This window comes from Narcine bancroftii, chromosome 3 (genome assembly GCF_036971445.1).
Source record: "Narcine bancroftii isolate sNarBan1 chromosome 3, sNarBan1.hap1, whole genome shotgun sequence".
NCBI classification, from domain to species: Eukaryota; Metazoa; Chordata; class Chondrichthyes; order Torpediniformes; family Narcinidae; genus Narcine; species Narcine bancroftii.
Genome location: NC_091471.1, coordinates 195,046,175 through 195,067,812, shown reverse-complemented (window position 1 = coordinate 195,067,812; position 21,638 = coordinate 195,046,175). Strand labels below are relative to the sequence as shown.

At 39.1% G+C, this 21,638-nt stretch overlaps 1 protein-coding gene across 2 annotated transcripts in view; it reads left to right on the top strand.

Moving 5' to 3' along the window:
- Positions 1–21,638, top strand: part of LOC138757984 (5'-3' DNA helicase ZGRF1-like) — a 148,338-nt gene that overhangs the window by 69,370 nt on the left and 57,330 nt on the right. For both annotated transcript variants that reach the window (XM_069926200.1, XM_069926199.1), the window contains 3 exons: positions 125–267; positions 784–930; positions 19,156–19,270. In XM_069926200.1, coding sequence (XP_069782301.1) covers positions 125–267; positions 784–930; positions 19,156–19,270 — 405 coding nt within the window. The remainder of the gene's footprint in view (positions 1–124; positions 268–783; positions 931–19,155; positions 19,271–21,638) is intronic.

The following is a 21,638-nucleotide window of genomic DNA, read 5'->3' as shown; positions in this document are numbered from 1 at the left end:
CAATGTTTTCTTGAATTTAACGGTTCTATTAAGTAAATTTATTTTCACCTATTTATTTTTAAAAATAAGACATATTGAATGTTTTTGAATGCAATACATTGATGTTCATATTGTCTATCTACAGAAAAACACCTGCTTTCCAAATAAAAAAAAATAATCATGGCAAATTGAAAGAATTAATAAATGATGGGAATTTGGAAAACTGCTATAAAACTAAACTATATCTTTGGTTGAGCAGGAAAGAGCACTCATCAGTCTACAGTAAAGGTGCGCTTAAACTTTTCAGTTTTAAGTACAGTTGACTATAGATAGACAAAATACTGAATTTATGTCAACACATCAGTCGCTAATATGGGGAAAATATTATGCTGTTGCCCATGCATGATATGCCCTCAAGAAAATTGAAAACAGTAACATCTTGTGTTGAAAAATGTTCAACTATGAGTTGATTTTCAACTTGGTGGATGCACCTGTGGAAGTAAGGCTGGCAGTTATCATCCCTGAATCAGGGCAGCTTTGCTGCAGGTGTTATTTGAAAACATCAGTTGCTAGAAATCACCTGTGACAGTATTGATCCATTACCCATGATTTTTCCTGCCTCATAATATGCTCAGCAAGTTTAAAATAGTGTTGTTAACAAAAAAATTGATTTGAAGTTTTTAAAGAGAATTAAAAAAAAAAGATATCCATTGAAATTCATCAGAACAGCCCTGATATTAAAACAAAATTGAAAATTTGTTATTATTTGCTCTATCATTTATTTCCAATTTTTGCTTTTTATAGATGATCTCTGGGTTATATCAAAAACTTTGAAATTTGATTCAGTTGACACTTTCATCGCATGCAGTGTTTTCTATGGGCCATCATCAAACAGTGAAATAGAACTTTTGCCACTGAAAGGCTATTCTCCTTCCAACTGGTCATCAGACAGTAAGAAATGTTTTATTTTCTGTTTCCCTTTTTTTCCAATGACCCCAAACCTTTTCTCCCAACCCACTCCCACCTCCTCAAAATCTTTGGCACACATTTGCACTTGAAGGCAAAGAAACTCCGCACTAAACTCCAAATCATGTTTTCATTTAAATATAATGTGGCCACTGGATTTACAGTGAACATGATGAAATAACCACACAAGGCGTTTTTAGAGTGAATCAAACAGATTTACTCTTCATCACCTGTGCACCCTCTTAAAAGCACTTGACACGCTCTGATGTCATCACGCACTGACATCATGTGGCTTGTTCAATGCCTCCTGGGAGTTGTGCCGCCTTAGTGTCACTACAATAACATTAAAAGGGGATGTGGCCATGCTAATGATCTGAGCAGGTGGTTTGAAGGAGCTTCCACAAAAAGTATTAAAAAGACAGTTTAAAAGCTTAAAAATCAGAATTTTATTGTCAAAAATGGATAAAGCAAGTGCTAAGTGCTAAATGACCGAGGCAACCAAGAACAAAAACTGAAGAAGTAATGGCTCAGTCAGGAACATTGAGTGGAAGCTTGATGAGGAGTGACTCAGGAGGGGCTTTTGGACCAGCTGAAGCCAGCAGAGCTGGGGAATCAGCTTAAGAAAACCCTCCATCCTGAACATGATGGAAACTTTATGCAGTTGTTTTATGGAATCAGTGATGAGAGATATATCAGAGGAGGTAATGGAAATTAACAAAGTTTTGGAAGACTTAAGTGAACGAATAACTCATTCAGAGGCTGAGCCGGGCAAAACAAAAGAGAGGCTGAAGGTACTGGAATAAAAAGCAAAAATATGGTATTCAGAAAAAGGACTGTTGGACAAGATCGACCATATGTAAAAGTTTAGCAAACATAGCAATATAAGAATCATTGGACTGAGAGAAGGAATAGAGGGAAAAGATGTGGTGAGTTTCTTTGAAACATGGATCCCACAAATGCTGGAAAAAAAATAAGTTATATGCAAAGCTGTAAATTGAAAAGGCTCACTGGATCATCGGACCCAGAAGAACCAGCAAACAGCGGCCAAGACCAGTCCTAGTAAGACTTTAAGTTGTGGAAAAGAAATGCGATCTTGAAAGCAGCATATGAATATTCAAAAAAAAAAATGGTGGACAATGCAAAAGTAATGTTTTTCCAGGACTTCAGCCATAACCTTGGTCAAACAAAGAAAGGAAGTTAGGTAAAGAGACAACTGTGATCCAAAAACTTTAAATATTCATTGATTCATCCATCAACACTGAGGGTGGATGTCTCAGAAGGTAATCAATGGGTTTTCAAGAATAAAGAAGTGGAAGAATGTTTAAGAAAGTTATGAAAAGATTACAGTCGCCAGCTGAAAGGACTGAAAAGATGTATCTTTTTATTTATACTAATAGTACTGAGCCATCTTGTTTTCACAATTAAAAGAAAAAAAAACAGTTTATATGGAGAGCTTTGAAAGGTGGTAAGAAAACCAGCAAGGTGGGAACTCCAACTTGGGGGGGGGAGGTGGGGGAGTTAGATGGCACAAGGAGAGGAGCGGTTTTAAAAGCTGGCGCCAAAGGGAGGGTTTCCTCTCTTTGGAAGAACCTGTGTAATGCTAGGCGCAGCTGAAGAAAGCACAGCCACCACGTTGAGGGTCAATAATGACTGTTTTATTTGAATTTAGCACGCGCCCCTTTAAGGGCAGCACTGGCTCAGACACCACATGTGGTAACATCATAATTGCTGCCCGAGGCACGCACTGCGAGGGAGGCTTGAGTCAGGAAGAACCCCTGATGCCGCCATCTTCCCATGGCTGTCCCGCCATGTGGCATTACACGTGGGTCGGTCGGTTCGCCATGGGAGAGTGCACCGCCACACAACCATTGCTGTACTCTCAGGCTCTCTTCTGATTTCTAAGTTGACATTATACATTATTTTACTACAGCTAAGGCTATCATAATAAATCTTTTTTGTGCTTCATCCAGTTTGAGGCCTAATTCTTTACTTCTTATATTACTTAGAAGAAAGATCTCGCGATTTTTTGTTATGTTGCTTTTTGTGATTATATTTAATACCTGATTTAGATCTTCCCAAAACTTTTTCACTTTCTCACATGCCCAAATTGCATGTACTGTTGTTCCCATTTCCTTCTTACAGCGAAAACATCTATCTGATACTGTTGGATCCAATTTATTTAACTTTTTGGACGTGATATATAGCCTGTATAACCAATTATATTGTATCATGGGTAACCTCGTGTTTATTATATTCTTCATAGTTCCAGAGCATAACTTTTCCCATATTTCATTTTTTATCTTTATGTTTAAATCTTTTTCCCACTTTTGTTTGGGTTTATAGCTTATTTCATAATTTTCCTTCTCTTGCAGCTTGATGTACATGTTTGTTATAATTTTTTTTATTATCGTTGTTTCTGTAATCACATATTCAATGCTGCTTCTTTCTGGTAATCTCAGTCTGCTTCCCAATTTGTCCTTTAAGTAGACTTTCAGTTGATGGTATGCAAACAGTGTACCATGAGTTATTCCATATTGGTACTTCATTTGTTCAAATGTTAATAAATTATTTGCCAAAAAACAATTTTCTATTCTTTTAATTCCTTTTCTCTTCCATTCTCTAAAGGAAAGGTTATCTATTGTAAAAGGGATTAGCTGATTTTGCGTCAATAGTAATTTTAGTAATTGGTAATTTATTTTTTTTTCCTTTCTACGTGAATCTTCTTCCATATGTTGAGTAAATGATACAGTACTGGTGAACTTTTATATTGTTCCAGATTTTCATCCCACTTATAAAGTACCTTCTCTCCTATTTTATCTAGCTCTATCTTGGTCCAATCTGGTTTTTCCCTTGTTTGATAAAAATCTGATAGATACCTTAATTGTGCTGCTCTATAATAATTCTTAAAGTTTGGTAGCTGTAAGCCCCCTTGTTTTTACCATTCTGTTAATTTATCTAGCGCTATCCTCGGTTTCCCCTCTTTCCATAAGAATTTCCTTGTTATTTTCTTTAGTTCATGAAATAATTTCTCTGTTAAGGGAATTGGTAACGATTGAAATAAATATTGTATCCTTGGGAAGACATTTATTTTAATACAATTTACCCTCCCTATCAAGGTTAGTGGCAATTCTTTCGAATGTTTTAAATCATCCTGTAATTTCTTCATTAATGACTGATAATTTAATTTGTATAGGTGGCCTAAATTATTATCTAATCTAATACCTAGGTATTGAATTTCTTGTGTTTGTCATTTAAATGGTGATTCTTTATTAAACTCTGTAATCCGCATTATTCACTGGCATCACTTCACTTTTATTTGCATTGATCTTGTACCCCAATATTTTTCCATATTCCGTCAATTTCTCATGTAGTTCTTTTATTGATATTTCTGGTTCTGTTAAGTATATTATGATGTCATCTGCAAATAAACTGATTTTATATTTCCTTCTCCTTTATTTTTATCCCTTTTATTTTCTGTGCTTATCAGTTCTGCCATGGGTTCTATTGCTAAAACGAACAGTGACGGAGATAGTGGACATCCCTGCCTAGTTGACCTACTTAATTTAAATTGGTTCAATACATATCCATTTACTGTCAGCTTCATCAATGGTCCCTTATATAATGCTTTAATCCAATTAATATATTTTTCTGGTAGGTTTAACCTCTGTAATACTTTGAATAAATAATTCCATTCTACCCCATCAAAGGCTTTTTCTCCATCTAAAGCAACAGCTACTGTTGGTATCGTATTTCCTTGTACTGCTTGGATTAAATTAATGAATTTACAGACATTATCCACTGTTCGTCTTTTCTTAATAAATCCAGTTTGATATTGTTTTACTATTTTTGGTACACAGTCGGCCAATCTGTTTGCTAATAATTTTGGTATTATCTTATAATCTGAATTAAGTTGAGATATTGGTCAATATGATGCTGGTGTTAGTGGATCTTTCCCCGTCTTTGGTATTACTGTAATTATTGCTGTTTTACATGAATCTGGCAAGTTTTGTGTTTCTTCTATCTGTTTCATTACTTCCAGGAGAGAAGGACTTAATAACTCTTTAAATGTTTTATAGAATTCTATTGGGAGTCCATCCTCTCCAGGCGTTTTATTGTTTGTTAGCTTTTTTAATATATCCTGTATTTCCTCTATTTCAAATGGTTTTATCAATTTGTTTTGCTCCTCTTCTTGTAATTTCGGTAGTTCAATTTTAGCTAAAAACTCATCTGTTTTGTCTTCTTTCCCCTCGTTCTCAGTTCGGTATAATTGTTCATAGAATTCCTTAAAGTTTTCATTAATCTCCATTGGATTGTATGTAATTTGTTTGTCCTTTTTCCTTGATGCCAATACAATTCTTTTAGCTTGTTCTGTTTTATGTTGCCAGGCTAATATTTTGTGCGTTTTTTCTCCTAGCTCGTAATACTTCTGTTTTATTTTCATTATGTTCTTCTCCACCTTATACGTTTATAATGTTTCGTATTTTATTTTTTTGTCCACCAATTCTCTTCTTTTTCTTGTATCTTCCCTTGTTGCTAGTTCTTTTTCTGTACTTACTATTTCCCTTTCCAACTATTCTATTTCCCGATTGTAGTCCTTTTTCATCTTACTTATTATCTGCCCTCTAATGAAGGCTTTCATTGCATCCCATAATATAAATTTGTCTTTCACTGATTCCGTATTTATTTCAAAGTACATTTTAATTTGGCATTCAATAAATTCTCTAAATTTCTGTCTTTTAATTAGCATGGAGTTTAATCTCCATCTATATGTTCTTGGTGAGATGTCCTCCAGTTCTGTTGCTAATAACAGGGGTGAATGATCAGATAGCAATCTAGCTTTATATTCAATTTTCCTAACTCTCCCTTGAATATGGGCTAACAACAGGAACATGTCAATCCTTGAGTATGTTCTATGTCTACTCCAATAATATGAGCATTCCTTCTTCCTTGGGTGCTGCCTCCTCCATATATCCAAAAGTTGCATTTTCTGCATTGATTTAATCATTAATTTGGCCACTTTATTCTTTTTGCTAGTCTTTTGTCCAGTTTTATCCAACTTTGGGTCCAAATTAAGTTTAAAATCCCTTCCTATCAATATATTCCCCTGCGTATTTACAATCTTCAAAAAAATATCTTGCATAAACTTTTAATCCTCGTCATTAGGTGCATATATATTGACCAAATTTCAGAATTCTGAATATATCCGACACTTTATCATTACATATCTCCCTGGTTGATCTATTATTCCTCCTCTATTTTGATTGGTACATTTTTATTGATTAATATAACTACACCTCTGGCTTTTGAATTATATGATGCTGCCGTTATGTGCCCTACCCAGTCTCTCCTTAACTTATTATGATCCACTTCAGTTAGATGCGTTTCCTACACAAATGTTATATCTATTTATTTCTTTTTTCAGTAAATTTAATAGCCTCTTCCTTTTAATTTGGTTATGTATTCCATTAATATTTATAGTCATATAGTTCAACATGGCCATCTCATACTCCGTTCACACCTCATTTCCACTTCCTCACCACCACCTTTTCTCTTTTCTCCATTTTCATCTCAGTTTTCCCTTTTTGAACTCTATGTATGACAACACTTGTAAAACATAAAATAGTTCAACTTTTGCCCCTTCTCCCCTGCTGGGCAACCACAACTCCCCTCTCCATTTGGATTGCGAACCCGCTCACAAGCGTCAACTGATTTTGCAGTGACTGTTACTCTCTCCCACCCAACCCCTCCAGAAAAAAACTTTTATCTTTACATTTAACAAAGCTCACTGTCTTTTTTTCCCCTCCTTTTGTTTCCTCTCCCTTACTTCCCTTTTCTTTCCTTTCTTTAGTTCTTACTTATACATTATTTTTACATCTTTATATGTAGTTTGTCGTCATTCTTGTTACATCTCTTCATCTCTCCTTCTGTCCTGCAGGCATTCTGCAAATTCTTGTGCTTTCTGCTGATCCAAGAACAGTCTGTTTTGCTTCCCCGGGATAAATATTTTAAGCACAGTTGAATATCTTAACAGAAATTTATAACCTTTTTTCCATAGGATCAATTTTGCTGTGTTAAACTCCTTCCTCTTCTTTAGGAGTTCAAAACTTATGTCTGGGTAAAAAATATTTTTTGACCCTTGTATTCCAATGGTTTTTTGTCTTCTTTAATTTTATTCCTTGCCCTCTACAATATATTTTCTCTTGTCATGTATCTCAGAAATTCTACTAAAACGGATCTTGGTTTTTGTTGTGGCTGTGGTTTCGGGGCTAGTGTTCTGTGTGCCCTTTCTATTTCCATTCCTTCCTGTATTTCTGGCATTCCCAGGACCTTTGGGATTCATTCTTTTATAATTCCTTTCATATTTGTGCCTTCTTCATCTTCCTTTAGGCCCACTATCTTTGTTGTTTCGCCTACTATAGTTTTCCATTATATCCATCTTCTGAGCTAACAACTCTTGTGACTCTAACTTTTTTGTCACTGTCTTCCAATTTTCTTCTTAGGTCGTTCACTTCCATTTCTACAGCCATTTCTCGTGCTTCCATATTTTCTAATCTTTTCCCTATTTCTGTCATGACCAGCTCTATTCTACTCACTTTTTCTTCTGTAGTTTTCATTTTTAATTTCACTAAATTCTTTTAATGCTTTCATTTGTTCTTGAAAATTTTAAAAATCTATATTCTGTCCATCTATTTTATCTTTTATTCCTCTGTGCGGAGCTTGGTCGTCTTCTTCTTCTTCTTCTTCTTCTGTCTGCATCTGTGTTTGTGCTTTCTACTTCTCTTCCTTGTATCTGTATCTCTTCTGACTTTCTTGTTGAGCAGCTTGCTTCAATTTGCTGGGTGATTTTTTGCATGGCTTCTTCCTGTTGGTCCTCCTCTTATTGGCTAGTTATCTGTTGGGTGTCCTGTTGTTTTTCTTTCCTATCACTCCCTTTCCTGTCGCTTTCCTCTTCTTCCAGCTGAGAGCCCTGCTGTCGGGCATCTCTCAGCTGGTCGCGCTGTGCAAGTTCACTCCACAGCTGGGCCCCCCTCCCGTCGGTGTTTTCCTTTTCCTTACTGTGTGCATTGCGCACTTCTGTTTGGCTCAGAGATCCATTTTTGCAGTCCCGCAGTTGGAAGGTCGCGACTCTGTGGGGTTGCCACTAACCTCGGGGTGCGGGCTCCTCTCTCCACGGTGGCTCCCTGCCTCTTCATGCAGGTAAGGCCTTCTCCTTTCTCTTCCGGCTTCTTTTTTTCCCGTTGGTTTTGCTTTTTCCTTCTTGGGTACCATTTTCTTTCTTTTCTCTGCACCTTTATCTTTTATTTGTTGTGTTTTGTGTTTCTTGAACTTCGTGTTTTCTTCACTTTATTTCTTCTTTTCTGGAGAGGGCTGGTATTCTCCTACCGGCCACTACTCCATCATCCGAGTCTTCTGCCACCTCCTTCTTGAGCCCGAGCCCCACGAACCGCTCCGCCACCATCCTCACGAACGTCTTCACCAAGTCGTGAGCTAGGTCATGGACTAGGCTGAAGACCCTCGCTCTCCATTGCGGAGACTGGGACTACCAGACATGGTCGACAAGTGGAGACATCGCAGAGCAGTGTGTGCTAGATGTTGGGCAACTGAATGTCTTTAAGGTCAAGGTCCGAGATGGTGGTCCAAAGGGCTTGTGTCTCTGTGTCATGCCGCTGGGCCTGTGCTAGCTGCATATAGTCAAGGCCGGGGACGACTGTGTTGATGGTCGGGCACGAGAGTGCGTCCGCTACCACATTGTCCTTGCTTGTTCTGTGCCGAATGTCGGTGGTGAACTCCGACACGTAAGAGAGGTGGCGCTGTGGCCTGGCTGACCATGGGTCCTTGGCCATCACGGGTGCCTGGGTGAGGGGCTTGTGGTCTGTGAAGATCGTGAAGGGTCTGCTTTCCAGGAAGTAACGGAAATGGCGGATGGCCAAGTACAGCGCCAGGAGTTCCAGATCGAACGCGCTGTACTCGAGCTCCAGCGGGCACAGCTGCTTATTGAAAAAGGCCAGTGGGCGCAATTGTCTGTTAAGCTATTGCTCCAGAACTCCTCCGATCGCCATGACTTAGGCGTCCACTGAGAGCACCGTGTGTGCCTCCAGGCGTGGGTGCACCAGTAGTGTTGCGCTGGTGAGGGCCTCCTTCATTGCCATAACAGCCCTGTCAACCTTTTCTGACCAGGATAAAGTCTTTTCCTTTGCAGCGATCAGTGTGAACAGTGGGCGCATGGTACAGGTGGCGCCGGGGATAAAATGATGGTAAAAGTTCACCATCCCCACGAACTCCTGCAGGCCTTTGAGGGTGGCTGGTTTGGGGAAACATTGGACGGCCGCCACCTTCTCCAGTGCCGGAGCAGCCCCAGCTGCTGAGATGATGTGCCCCAGGAACTGCAGCGACTGCTTGCAGAACTGGCATGTGGCCGCGTTGACCGTGAGGCCGAAGTACGCCATCCGGGTAAATGAGGTGCGGAGGTGGGCCTTGTGTTCTTCGCAGTTGCGGCTGGCGATGAGAATATCATCTAGGTAGATAAACACAAAGTCCAAAACCCTACTTTCTGCGTCCATGAGGTGCTGAAAGGTCTGGGCCGCGTTCTTTAACCCAAAGGGTATCTGGAGGAATTCGTAAAGGCCAAAAGGGGTGATGATCGCCGTCTTTCCCACATCGTCCGGGTGCACTGGAATCTGGTGATAGCCCCGCACCAGGTCAACTTTGGAAAAGACCTGTGCGCTGTGGAGGTTGGCCGAGAAGTCTTGGATGTGAGTGACTGGCTATCTGTTGGGGGTTGTTGCATCGTTCAGTGCCGGTAGTCTTCACAGGGTCTCCAGCCCCCAGACTATTTGGGGACCATGTGGAGGAGTGATGCCCAGGCACTGTCCGAGCGCCGGACAATCCCTAACTCTTGCAGCCTTGAAAATTCAATGGGGGGGCCTTGCGTGGAGATGTGATGGAACACCTCATGGTGGGAAAAGGCGGCATTGAAGCATGGATCCAAGATGGCGGGGAACTCGTGGAGTATACGCGAATACTCATCCCTGGCAACGGTGGTGATCTCGGGTTTGCAGGCATCCACGGTGTCCAAGCGCACTGAGTTGAACATATGGGTATTGACTAGCCTCTTGCCCTTCATATCGACCAGCAAACTGTGAGCCCTCAGGAAGTCGGCCCCCAACAAAGCGGTGCACACCGAGGCCAACACGAACCTCCAGTGGAATTTTTCTTTGCCGATCTGGATCTGTGCTCTGCAGGTACCATAGGTCTTGATGGTGGAACCATTGGTCGTGAGACCGGGTGCGAGTCTCTAGAGCTGTGGGGGGTAGGACGCTCAGCTCGGCCCCTGTGCCCACTAGGAAACGCTGGCCGGTGGATTTATTGGTGACATGAAGGAGGCTGTTCACGTGGCCAGCCGTCGCAGCCATCAACAATGGCTGGCCTGGTTGTTTCACTGGAAGCTATAGGGTTGCCAGCACTTACGGGCTTGCACTCCCCAGCGCTGGTGATAAAAGGTGGAATGGCTCTCTTCTGGCTTATGCTTAGGGACAGCTTGCAGTCGGCCGGTTGCCAGTTGCAAAACCTGGTTGAGGGCTGCCTCGTTCTCCCTCTTCGTGCACCAGAGGGCATCTGGCCGGGCCGCGACTTTACTTGGGTCCGCGAAATCTTCATTTGCCAGGAGCAGCTGGATATCCTCAGGCATCTGCTCGAGGAAAATCTGGTGAAAGAGGAAAAAAGGCTTATGATCCTTCGGCAGGGCCAGCAATTCATCCATTAGTGCTGATGGGCTGTGGTCCCCAAGCCCATCCAGGTGTAAGAGCCTGAAAACCCGCTGCTGGGAGGTGAGGCCAAATGTGCCTCAGAGCAAGTTCTTGAGGGTGATATATTTACCCTCTGCCAGTGGATGGCGTATGAGGTAATCCACCCTAGCTGCTGTTTCTTGGTTCAGCGCGCTCACAACGTGGTAGGACATAATGGCGTCTGCTGAAATGTTTCTGAGCTGGAATTGCGCTTCCGCCTGCCCAAACTACATCGGCTGGCGATGGGTCCAGAAAGGGGGGAAAGCTTGATTGCCACAGCGTTAATCTCAGCCGAATCCATGTCGCGGAGACCAGAAAGACATCTGGGCTCATCGGGGTCACCAATCTGGCACTAGGCACAGCTGAAGAAAGCACAGCCACCACGATGAGGGTCGTTAAAGACTGCTTTATTTAAATTTAAGGGCAGCGCTGGCTCAGTCACCACATGTGTGGTGATGTCATAATCGCTGCCCAAGGCGCGTGCTGCATGGGAAGCTTGAGTCAGGAAGAATCCCTGACGGTGTCATCTTTTCATGGCTGCCCCGCCACATGGCATTACATGCAGGGCTGATTCGCCATGAGAGAGTGTGCCACCACACCTGCGGGCTTTTTTTTTTTGCAGGCTTCCAGGTACTATTGTCAACATCGTTGTCAGAGCTAGGGATGTGCATGTGTTTCTTAAAGGGGAAATGTACGTATTGGAAATGTCTCTTAAAAGGGGAATGTTACAAAAGTATTAAAAAAAATTGGAAAGATTTTATTGTTGTACAATATCTGTTTGAAAAATGGTATGCATAAATACTAAATTTTATTAGTCTTAATATTAATGGGATAAATTGACAAGAGGAAGAGGGTCTTGGCATACCTAAAGAATTTAAAAGTGGATATAATATTTTTTGCAGGAAACACATCTTACCAAATTGGACATAAGTTAAAAAGAGGATGGGTGGGACAAATAATATTGTCTTCCTTTGGTTCAAAGGCAAGAGGGGTGACTATTCTAATTAATAAAAATATACCAGTGTTAATAGAAGATACCTCGATTGATCAAGCTGGAAGGTATGTAATGGCACACTGTAAAATTAATGGAGAAGCATGGACATTTATGAATATTTATACCACGAATTCTTCTTAAAAACAGCAGAGGGAAGACAAAATATATTAGTTGGAGGAGATTGTAGCAGTAGCTACACAGAACGAATTCGAACAGAAACCACGAGCTGAGGTTGGTTTCTTTTTCAACTGTTTATTCAAAAGCCCATGCTGTGCTTTAAGAGGCGGCTGCAAGTCCCGCCCCGCGTCGGCTGTGACGCAATGAAGCAGCCGAGGGAGCGCACAATTCTCCCGGCCACGAAGGAGCCCAAACCTGGCGGTGTCATCTTGACGCAGCTATTCTGCTGCCGTGGCCATTACACACGGAGCCAGTTCGCCTGCGTCGCGATGTGTGCCGCCACAAGACTTTAATTTCTGCTTGGAACCAATACTAGATAAATTTGCAAGAACAATAATGAGGGCAAAAGCCACAAAAAAATCCACAATTTCATATATGAAATATCTAAATCTTAATACTGTATGTAATCCCACAGAGAGAAACTACTCTTTTACACAAGGGTGCATGACTCGCATACAAGGATTGATTATTATTAATATCTACTCAGTTAAAGTAGAGTGATAAATACAGAATATCTAGCAACAATGGAAAAGCAAGAGAATGTATACAGATGGCATCTTGATACTACATTGCTTAAAAGAATAGACATGCAAATTTATAAAGAAAGAAGTATTTATTAATTTATTATTTTTAATAATAGTTTTCTGATATAGGACATGCTTAAAGCATATTTAAGGGGACAAGTTGTATCCTATGCCAAAAATCTTAAAAGAGAACATATGGAAGAATTAAACAGTTTGTAGAAGGGTATTAAAGAATTTTTTAAAAATCAAAGAACAGGACTACAAGAAAAATGTAGATTACTGGAGAATAAAAAGCTAAGATATAATACAATACAAACATAAAGGATAGAAAAAGCTATATTAAAAACTAAACAATACAATGAGCTGGGTGAACAGGCACACAAAGTTTTAGCTTGGCAGATTAAAACTGGAGTCATTAAGAATGATACATGCTATAAAACAAACAGACACTTTAGTATATAAGCAAAAAGAAATTAACAACACAAAACTATACAAATCAGAATTACTAGGAGATGGCAAGAAAATGGAAGAATTTTTGCTGAATGTTGAACTTCCAAGGCTGGAAGAGAGAAAGGATAGAATTAGATACTTCCATCTCAAGGGGGAAAAAAATCATAAAGGCCCTGGGCACCCTAATGGCTGAGTTTTATAGACAATTCAAAAAATTATTAATTCCCCTTTTAATGGATGTCCTGGACTAAGCTGTGAAAACCAGACCCTCCCGGAGTCATTCTCAACTGCAATTATTAGTGTTACCAAAAAGAATAGGGACCCACTAAAAACGTTGTCATACAGACCAATATCCTGTTAAATGCTAATTATAAGATACAGGTACACGATCCTTTATCCGGAACCCTTGGGGGACAGTGTGTTCCGAATTTTGGATTTTTCTTGATTTCGGAAAGCCCACCCGAATTGTGCTGCTGTATCCACCCCCACCTCCTTCCAGTCGCCCGGCCGCCTTCCCCGACCGCCGGTCCCCCGACCGCTGGTCCCCCGACCACCCAACAGTCTCCTCTGACTGCCCAGCAGTGTCCTCCGACCGACAGTCCCTCGGCCGCCTCCCCCAACCGCCGGTCCCCACTTGCCGGATTTCAGAGATTTCCGGATTTTAGATGTCCGGATAAAGGATCGTGTATCATTGGCTAATAGGTTAGGACAATACTTGCCAAATCCAAGCAGGATTTGTTAAAGGAAGGCATTCCTCAAATAGTAAGATTATTTAATATAATACACATGGCTAAATCTGAACAAAATCCAAGTCTCCCTAGATGCGGAAAAAGCATTCGACTCTGGGATGGTCCTTTTTATTTAAAACGCTAGAACATTTATAAATTGGATAAAAACTTTATGCCATAAAACACAAGTTAAAATAATAACAGATAATCAGATGTCGGCAGTGTTCTCCTTGAGTAGATGGAGTTGACAGGGATGTCCCCTGTCTCCAATTCTTTTTATTTTAGTGATTGAACCACTGGCGGAGATAATAAGAAAGGATCTGTATATAAAGGGCTTCAAAGTCGAGCAAGAAGAACACAAAATCAGTCCATTCGCCGAAGATGTGCTATTGTACCTATCAGAACTGGCTAAATCATTGGAAAAATTACGAACAACACTCAAAAAATATGAAAGAATATCAGGCTGCAAAATAAATATGGATAAAAGTGAGATAATGCCATTACAAAAAAAGTGAATATGAAAGATATCAATAAGGAAGTACATTTAAATAGAAGATGGATGGAATAAAATATCCTGGAATGGCAACTGACAATAACTTGCAAAATCTGTACAAGCTAAATGGTCTTCCTCTTCTTGGGAAGATAGAAAGAGATCGACAGAAATGGAGAGACTTACCGATTACTTTGATGGGAAGGGTTAACTGCATCTAAATGAAAGTAATGCCAAGACTGCAATATCTCTTTCAATCGGTGCCTTTTCTGTAACCTAAAAACTTTTTAAAGCTAATAAACAACTATATTAGACAGTTCCTATGGAATAATAAGACACAAAGAAATGCATTGGAAAAACTGACATGGGACTACGGCTGGGAGGAGTTAGACTTCAGGATTTCAAAAAATATAACCGAGCTGCAGAGGCTCGATTTCTCGCAGCCTTCTTCACTGAAGACAACCCCTGGCTTTTAGTTCAAATGGGAATGTACTCAATGGAGACAGGGGAAGCAAAGGACTTTTTCTATAAATGGAGTGTCAAATCACTAAAGAAAAAGATGGATAACTCCATTGTAATACATATGATTATAACATGACAAGAAATTAATGAAAAAAAGTAGGGCTATCAATAAAAACACCATTATTGTCTATGAACATGGGCAATAGAATGTTAAATTTGTGGTTTGGCAAAGGTATACAATATATATGTGGAAGAAATTCTTATGTCCTTTGAACAATTAAAACACAAATAAGGAGTGGCCAATGGGTCCTTCTTCTGTTTTTCTCCAGTTTAGATCGTTAAGAGAAAGATGGGGACCAACGTTGACCCCACCAGAAATTAGTGAATGAATGGTTTGGATTGGGAATACATCCAAATTTATAACAAAAATGTACTCTGCTCTCCAGAGCGAAAGTGCAAAACTAGGTTGCGGAGGTCAAGGGAAAGATGAGAGTCGGACTTGGATGTGATGATTTCAGAAAGAAGCTGGTCAGATTGGTGTAAGGACAGCATGACATCAGTTATAAATGCAAGATATGGACTGGTTCAGTATAATTTGTATCTTATCCCACAAAAGTTACATAGATCAAAAGCTGAAATTTCAGAGATGTGTTTCAGATGTGGGATTGAGACAGGAACTTTTCTACATGCCACGTGGTCGTGCCTGAAAGTGAGGGCATTTTGGCAAGAAATTGCAGAAAAATTAACCAGAATAACAGGAGTGGCCTTCACAGGCGACCCGGAGCTATATCTACTCTGTAATTTTATTGAAATAAGCGACAAATTGACCAAATATCAAATCTCGCAATGGTGATAGTGAAAAAATGTATTGTGATCACTTGGAAATCTGACTCCCCTCTACTTATAGCACAATGGACTGCAGAAATTAACATCTGTATATCTAAGGAAAAAAATTTTGTAAAGGTCTGGCAGCAATACCTGGACCACATAGAGGCCCAGATACAGTAATAAAAAGGAACAAAAAAGGGTACAAAAGTAACTTTTTTATATATATATATATATGAAAATGTTGTTTCCTCAACTATACTCTATATACTTAAAATATATGTAAGCTCTGACGGTGAACAGATCTGTACGTATGGGAAGGGAGGAGGGAGGGAGGGACTGTTTTGTTTTTGTCTGTTGTCTTTGTGAAACAATTTATAACATTAAATATATTATTGGATAGAGCTCTTGAATAAAATTACCATTTTGTATTAAAAAGACAGAGCAATGGCTTAGAAAATCAATCATCTGTTGCTATTTGTCTCAATGTCATATGGTTCAAATGCATTTTGCTTGTAGAGAAATATGACAGGCCCTGTTTTATCAATCCAAAAATTAAATCAGGAGATGAATGATGTTGGAGTTTGATGCAATTTTGGTTTTGGACATGCATCAAATGATATTTCCTGGAACATTGAGCAAGTCTAAGCTACTGATCCACATTGTTTAAAATGCAGAGGACCAGATAAGGGAATGAATTTGTTTATCCCTACCAGCTGCAGATAACACATTGCACTTTGCAGCAAGTTCTAGCAGGACTGGCAATTTTGGAAGGAATTGTGAGGTAGAAGTGCTGCTATTGAGGTCAAAATGTAGCTCTGATAATTAGAGTGAGTAGTGATGAGAATTTTTCTTTCCTAGACTCACTCTTCCAGGCACAGGGAGTAACGATAAATGTTTTGGAGGCTAGGGATATCAGGACATTTTCAATGACCCTGATGACTACACGTGGAGGTAGTGTGTCCAGCTGCTGGTGGATCACTTAGAACATTTGGAGCTGTGGATCTACATGGTACAGAGCATCCAGAATATGAAGAATGTTGTAGACAGTACATTTAGCAAGCTAGTAGATTTAGGGAGCGAGGTAGCTTTTAAAGAGCAGATCCTCAAAGATTGTAATCTCAGGATGGCTTCCAGTGCCACAATCTTTGACCAGAGTAATTGAAGCATATAGGTCAGGTGAATGTTTGAATTTGAACCGAGAAAGGATAGTGTAACAGGAAAGGCTTTTGGTTTCCTGGTTCATTAAGACTGTTTCTATAGAAGTTGGAATGTGTACAAGAGAGATAAGTTGCTTATTAACCAGAGTGGGATTAACACCTTTTGTGGGAGGTTTGCTTTTGGGGAAGGTTTAAATGAATTGACTGGGCAGGTGGCTTGGAGCACTTGTTTGGAGGCAGAGGTACAAGCACCTAGAGGAGAAAAACTAAATCTAATAAGGAAATCATACAAGTAAGTAAACGTGACAGAAATTTAAAGCTATTTTAACTTGCATTTTAATGCAAGGAGTGTAATAATTAAAGGAATGGATATTGTAGCAGAGAGATTGATTTGGTGAAGTACCTTGAAAAATGGCAGTCGTGGTTTAAACCAGAGAAATGTGAGGTGATGCATTTGGGTAGCATTGATGAGGCTAAGACAAATGCCATGAAAGATACAATCTTAGGAAGTTTCAAGGAACAGAGGATCCTAGGATACATCCACAGATCCTTGAAAGTAATAATGCTGGTAGCTGGGATACCACGTGGTTAGGAAGTCGTATGGAATACTGGCCTTCATTAGTTGGGCATCAAATTCAGAGGTAAGGAGGTTATTTTCCAACTTTTTCAAAGTTTAGGAAGGATGGAAAAGTCCGAGAGAGAATGCAGAGGAGATTCAACTGGGATGGAGCAATTCACTTATGTAAAGAGACTGGAGAAAGTAGGTATCTTCTCCCTGGAGTGGGAGGAGGTTAAGTGGAGAACATGATTAAGGTAAAATTGTTGAGGTGTCTTGATAGATTAGACTGCTGGAAACTTTTTTGCCATTTCTGAGGCATAATTAAACTACAGTATTCAATCCTTAAAACTAGAGAACATTGGTTTAGGGAAAGGGGAAGAGGTTTAGAGGGGATCTGAGGGGTTCTTTTTAACTCAGAATGTTAAGTACATGAAATGCATTGCTTGAGAGAATGGTTGAATGTAGGTCACTGAACACAGTTAAGAAGAGTCTAGATGAACATTGAATTCTTCTGGCATAAAGGGCTATGAACTAGGTGCGAGGCAAATGGGTTAATATGGAAGGGTGTCCACTGGTTGAGCTATCCTGATTTTCTGATTATACTGATAGTCATGGTCACTCCTGAGACTTAAATAATGCAATGTTGGACATTCTTTCCTCACTTTGTTGGGATTCCAGACCTGTCCTGATAAAGGGTTATTGACGTAAAATGACAACTTTTCCTTCTTGGGTGCTCCCTGATCTCCTGAATCTTTTAACTATTTTTATTTTTCAGCTTTCCAGTATATCCACCATCTTGCTTTTGATTTAAGTCCCATTCTTCTCTTTTGTTTTTTGAACCCTCCCATTACCCACTTTCTTCTGTCCTGCACTATCCTCAATACCAGCCGTGGTATTAGTTACCTCTTCCTCAACCAGCCTCCTTCCAATCTCACCCCTGAATTAATTGTCTGCTTCCTGGAGCACTTGATGTCTTTAATAAGTTGTCCCACCAATGATTCCAGATTATCTGTCTCACCAATGAGTAAAAAAAATATTGCTAAAATGTTCTTGTAGCCCAGAGGCAGTTGTGAGTTTGAGGTGTGGCGTGGATGGTTGTGGGCTTGGGGGGGGGATATGAATATTCTGCAAGATTGTTACCCTGATGGTTGAGCATCAGCACTTCACATTTTTGGATGAAAACATTAGGCATGGCTATCTACTTTCCTACTACCATAAATACCTTCTTGCATACTTGGTGTCCGAGGTCTCAAACAGCATGATGTTGCATTCAGTGCAAAAGGGCAACTTGTACTTCAGCAGGAAGTCTGTTTCTATAATTGAATAGTGTGGAGCAAAATGGTCCAAAATAACTAGTAAATTGAATGTTTGAGTCAATGCGGTGTCGACCCTTATTCAGGTATTGCTGTAGATGTTTCTCTTATTATTCACACCCAATTAAAATTTAGTCAAAACAAGTTCAGATGTTAATATGTTGGAGATAAATGTTTTCTACATCTTGATTAAAAAATCATTACATTCAACAATATAATTATTATTGGGAATGGAACCATGATGTGTTTTTGTTCTCGTTTAGTCAAGTAAAATAAGTGCACTGCTAAAAGATGAAGTGGAAAAAATAATCTTTGCTATTTGACCAGAGATCCTGCAGGAATGTAAAATTTGACTGTGTTAGATTTGAGCAATCATAATGATTATAATGAGTGTTCCTCAAGTTTATTTGGCTTCACTCTGACAATAGATGAGGATCAAGGACAAACATATCTACATGGGAATAGTTGGGTGAATTGAAATGGTTGGCTACAGGAAGCTCAAGCTTAGACCCTTAAACTGAGCTTGATGAAGCAGTCTCCCAGATTCACTGATGTGGAGGAGACCAATGATTTTTTAGCAATGTTTGATTTTAGCAATGATTTTAGCCTGTTAAAATTAAACAAAATATATAGCTAATTTTGTTTCTAATACAGTTCATGAAATAAAATGTATGTTCATAAACAATCTGTTTAAATATGTGTAATTATCTAAAGTGAACTAATTCTTTGTCTTGCTTTCCTAGTGATTGTTCATGCCTTGTTTGTTGGTAATGTTAGCACTGAGCTAACTTCTCTAAGGAATCTTCAGGAACATGTTAATCCAGCTATCCTTCCTCTGATGCCGTACCTGCTCAAGATGTAAGACGTACATTCTTGTATTCGTGAATTATTGATGGGAATTAATGTGGAATTATGATAATTTTTTGTCATCAAAACAATGTTTTCATTGAAATATTGCTACTTACAATCATTTATCCTGTTGGATAAAGAGCATGGTAATTTTAACTAGGGAATTAGGAACATTAAAGCCAAGGCATTGAGGTAATAATCCCTGCAGGGAATCTCATGATCAGAACTGATTTTTATCATATCCAATATTCCTCTACCATTGTTCTTTCACTATCCTGTTTCAAACCACTTTATCATTTCAAGTACATCTAATGGAAAGCAATCCTGTGCAAAAGTCTTATCTTCTTTTTTCTGCCTCTGTAGACGATTCAATGATGACAAAACTTCTGTTTATATCTAGTCCGTGAAGGAATAATTTGTTGTGATGAGCTCATCATTTCAGCATTTCCATTGAAAGGATAATCCAAGCTTTACTTAAGTAGACAGTTGCAATTAAAAATTATGATAAACAAAAGGGATTTTATTTCTTAAAATCTGCATAATACAGTACAACTATGATTATCTGAAATGGTCGGGACCGGGCCTATTTTGGATAAACAATATTTTCGGATAACTGGTAATTTTTAAAAAACTACCCAGTAGCAACAGCAAATGACTTGTAACAATGTTTAAACAACAAACATCAAGGGAAGGCTTTTTAAGCATGAAATAATGTTTAATTCTCACTAAAAACCAACCTGAACCAAATAAAATAAATCTAAATCAAAATTCTACTCAGAGGTTTTTCCAAAATTCAAAAAATTTTTCAAGCTAAAAAATTTTTGGATAACTGAGGATTTCTGATTGTTTTGGATATCCTCATTTATTCAAAATTTTTTGGAGGAAAAATTATGTTATTTCAGCTTCAAAATTCTTTGGATAATTTGGGATTTCTGATTTTTCTGAAGTCGTTAATTATCCAAAAAAATTTTCAGAAATGAACTTGACGTCACCTCTGGGTCCAAAATTTTTTTGGATTTCATATAATGATTTCATATAATCAGATTTGTACTATATATTTTGATGGATTATATTATATTTTATGTTTTAAAGGAGATAAGTTGTGGGGTTTTTTTTAATAGTGTAGGTCACAGACAAATACAAACACTTCAAAACAGATCTCATTTAAAATGCAAGAGCTTGGCTCAAGCCAGACAGTCCAGGCTTCAAGAGCCTTTGCAAAAACTTTGAAGAATGCTTATAAAGGCTTTACACGTAGGTGTTAATTGGACATGCTGTGGAGTAGTGGATTATTGTTTTGGAAAGCAACAGATGAATGGAATCGAAGATTAGGTCTAGTGCCGCAGTCTGTCTGAGTGCAGTTGGCTGTTCTAAGAGGGTTATGTGGTTTTCTCTGAGTGAGAGAGAGAATTCAGTTCTCCAGTTCAGCAGCAGCAGCTGGGACTGGAACAGGACAAGGTGGCAAACTTGTGGAAAAACACCATTATGGAAGACAGCTTGTGAGTTCTCAGTTCAACCTGTTCAAAGCCCTTGTGCTCCATACAAGAAGAGATGGCTGACTGTATAATGTTTCACTTGAAATAAGGGAAACAAAAAAGAACTCTGTGGTGACCTGAAAGAAAGAGGTTATCATTTGGAAAACCCTGATGGGGCAAGTTTCTTCGGCAAGACACTGTAGTGGTTGATCGGAGTGAATCAGTTTGTGTCCAACGAGCAACAAATCTCTCTCTGAAAACCAACAAGAACTTTCCTGAGTGGTAACTATTTATCTTTCAAGCACCAAAGCCTGGTTAAATTCTGTGCACAGTTTCAGAATTGCCTGATATCGGTGAACTTGGAGGAATGAGAAGTGAAATTGGACTGTGAATCAAAGAACCTTTCTGAACTTATGCACACAATACATACACGTGTGCTTAGAATTGGAAGGAGGTTAAGTTAATAGTAATAAGTTAAAGTTTGATCCTGTTTTCATGTTTAAAGATGATTAAAAACAACTTTTGTTTAAGTCACCATTTGCCTTGGTGTATTTCTATTGCTGCTGGGTTTTGGGGTCCTCTGGGCCCATAACAATATGAAACATCTACTTTTAATTAATTTCTCTGTCAATTGTTCAAAAGCACATGGTACCATAGTACAATACTTAAATAGAACACAGATTATGACATTGTTTTCACTTTTATTTTGTTTTCAGAGCTTTCATGAAATGCTGGATATTGTCAGTTATTACAATTGCCTTGTGAAATTAAAAAAAGTATGTTAATTTCAGTGCATAATTTTTAGTTTTACTTTTGTGGCATATTATGTGAATTTTTGGTAGCCATCAGTTATGCTGGGAGAGGGTGGGTTGGATATTGTTTGCTTTGGGAGTCAACTGCTG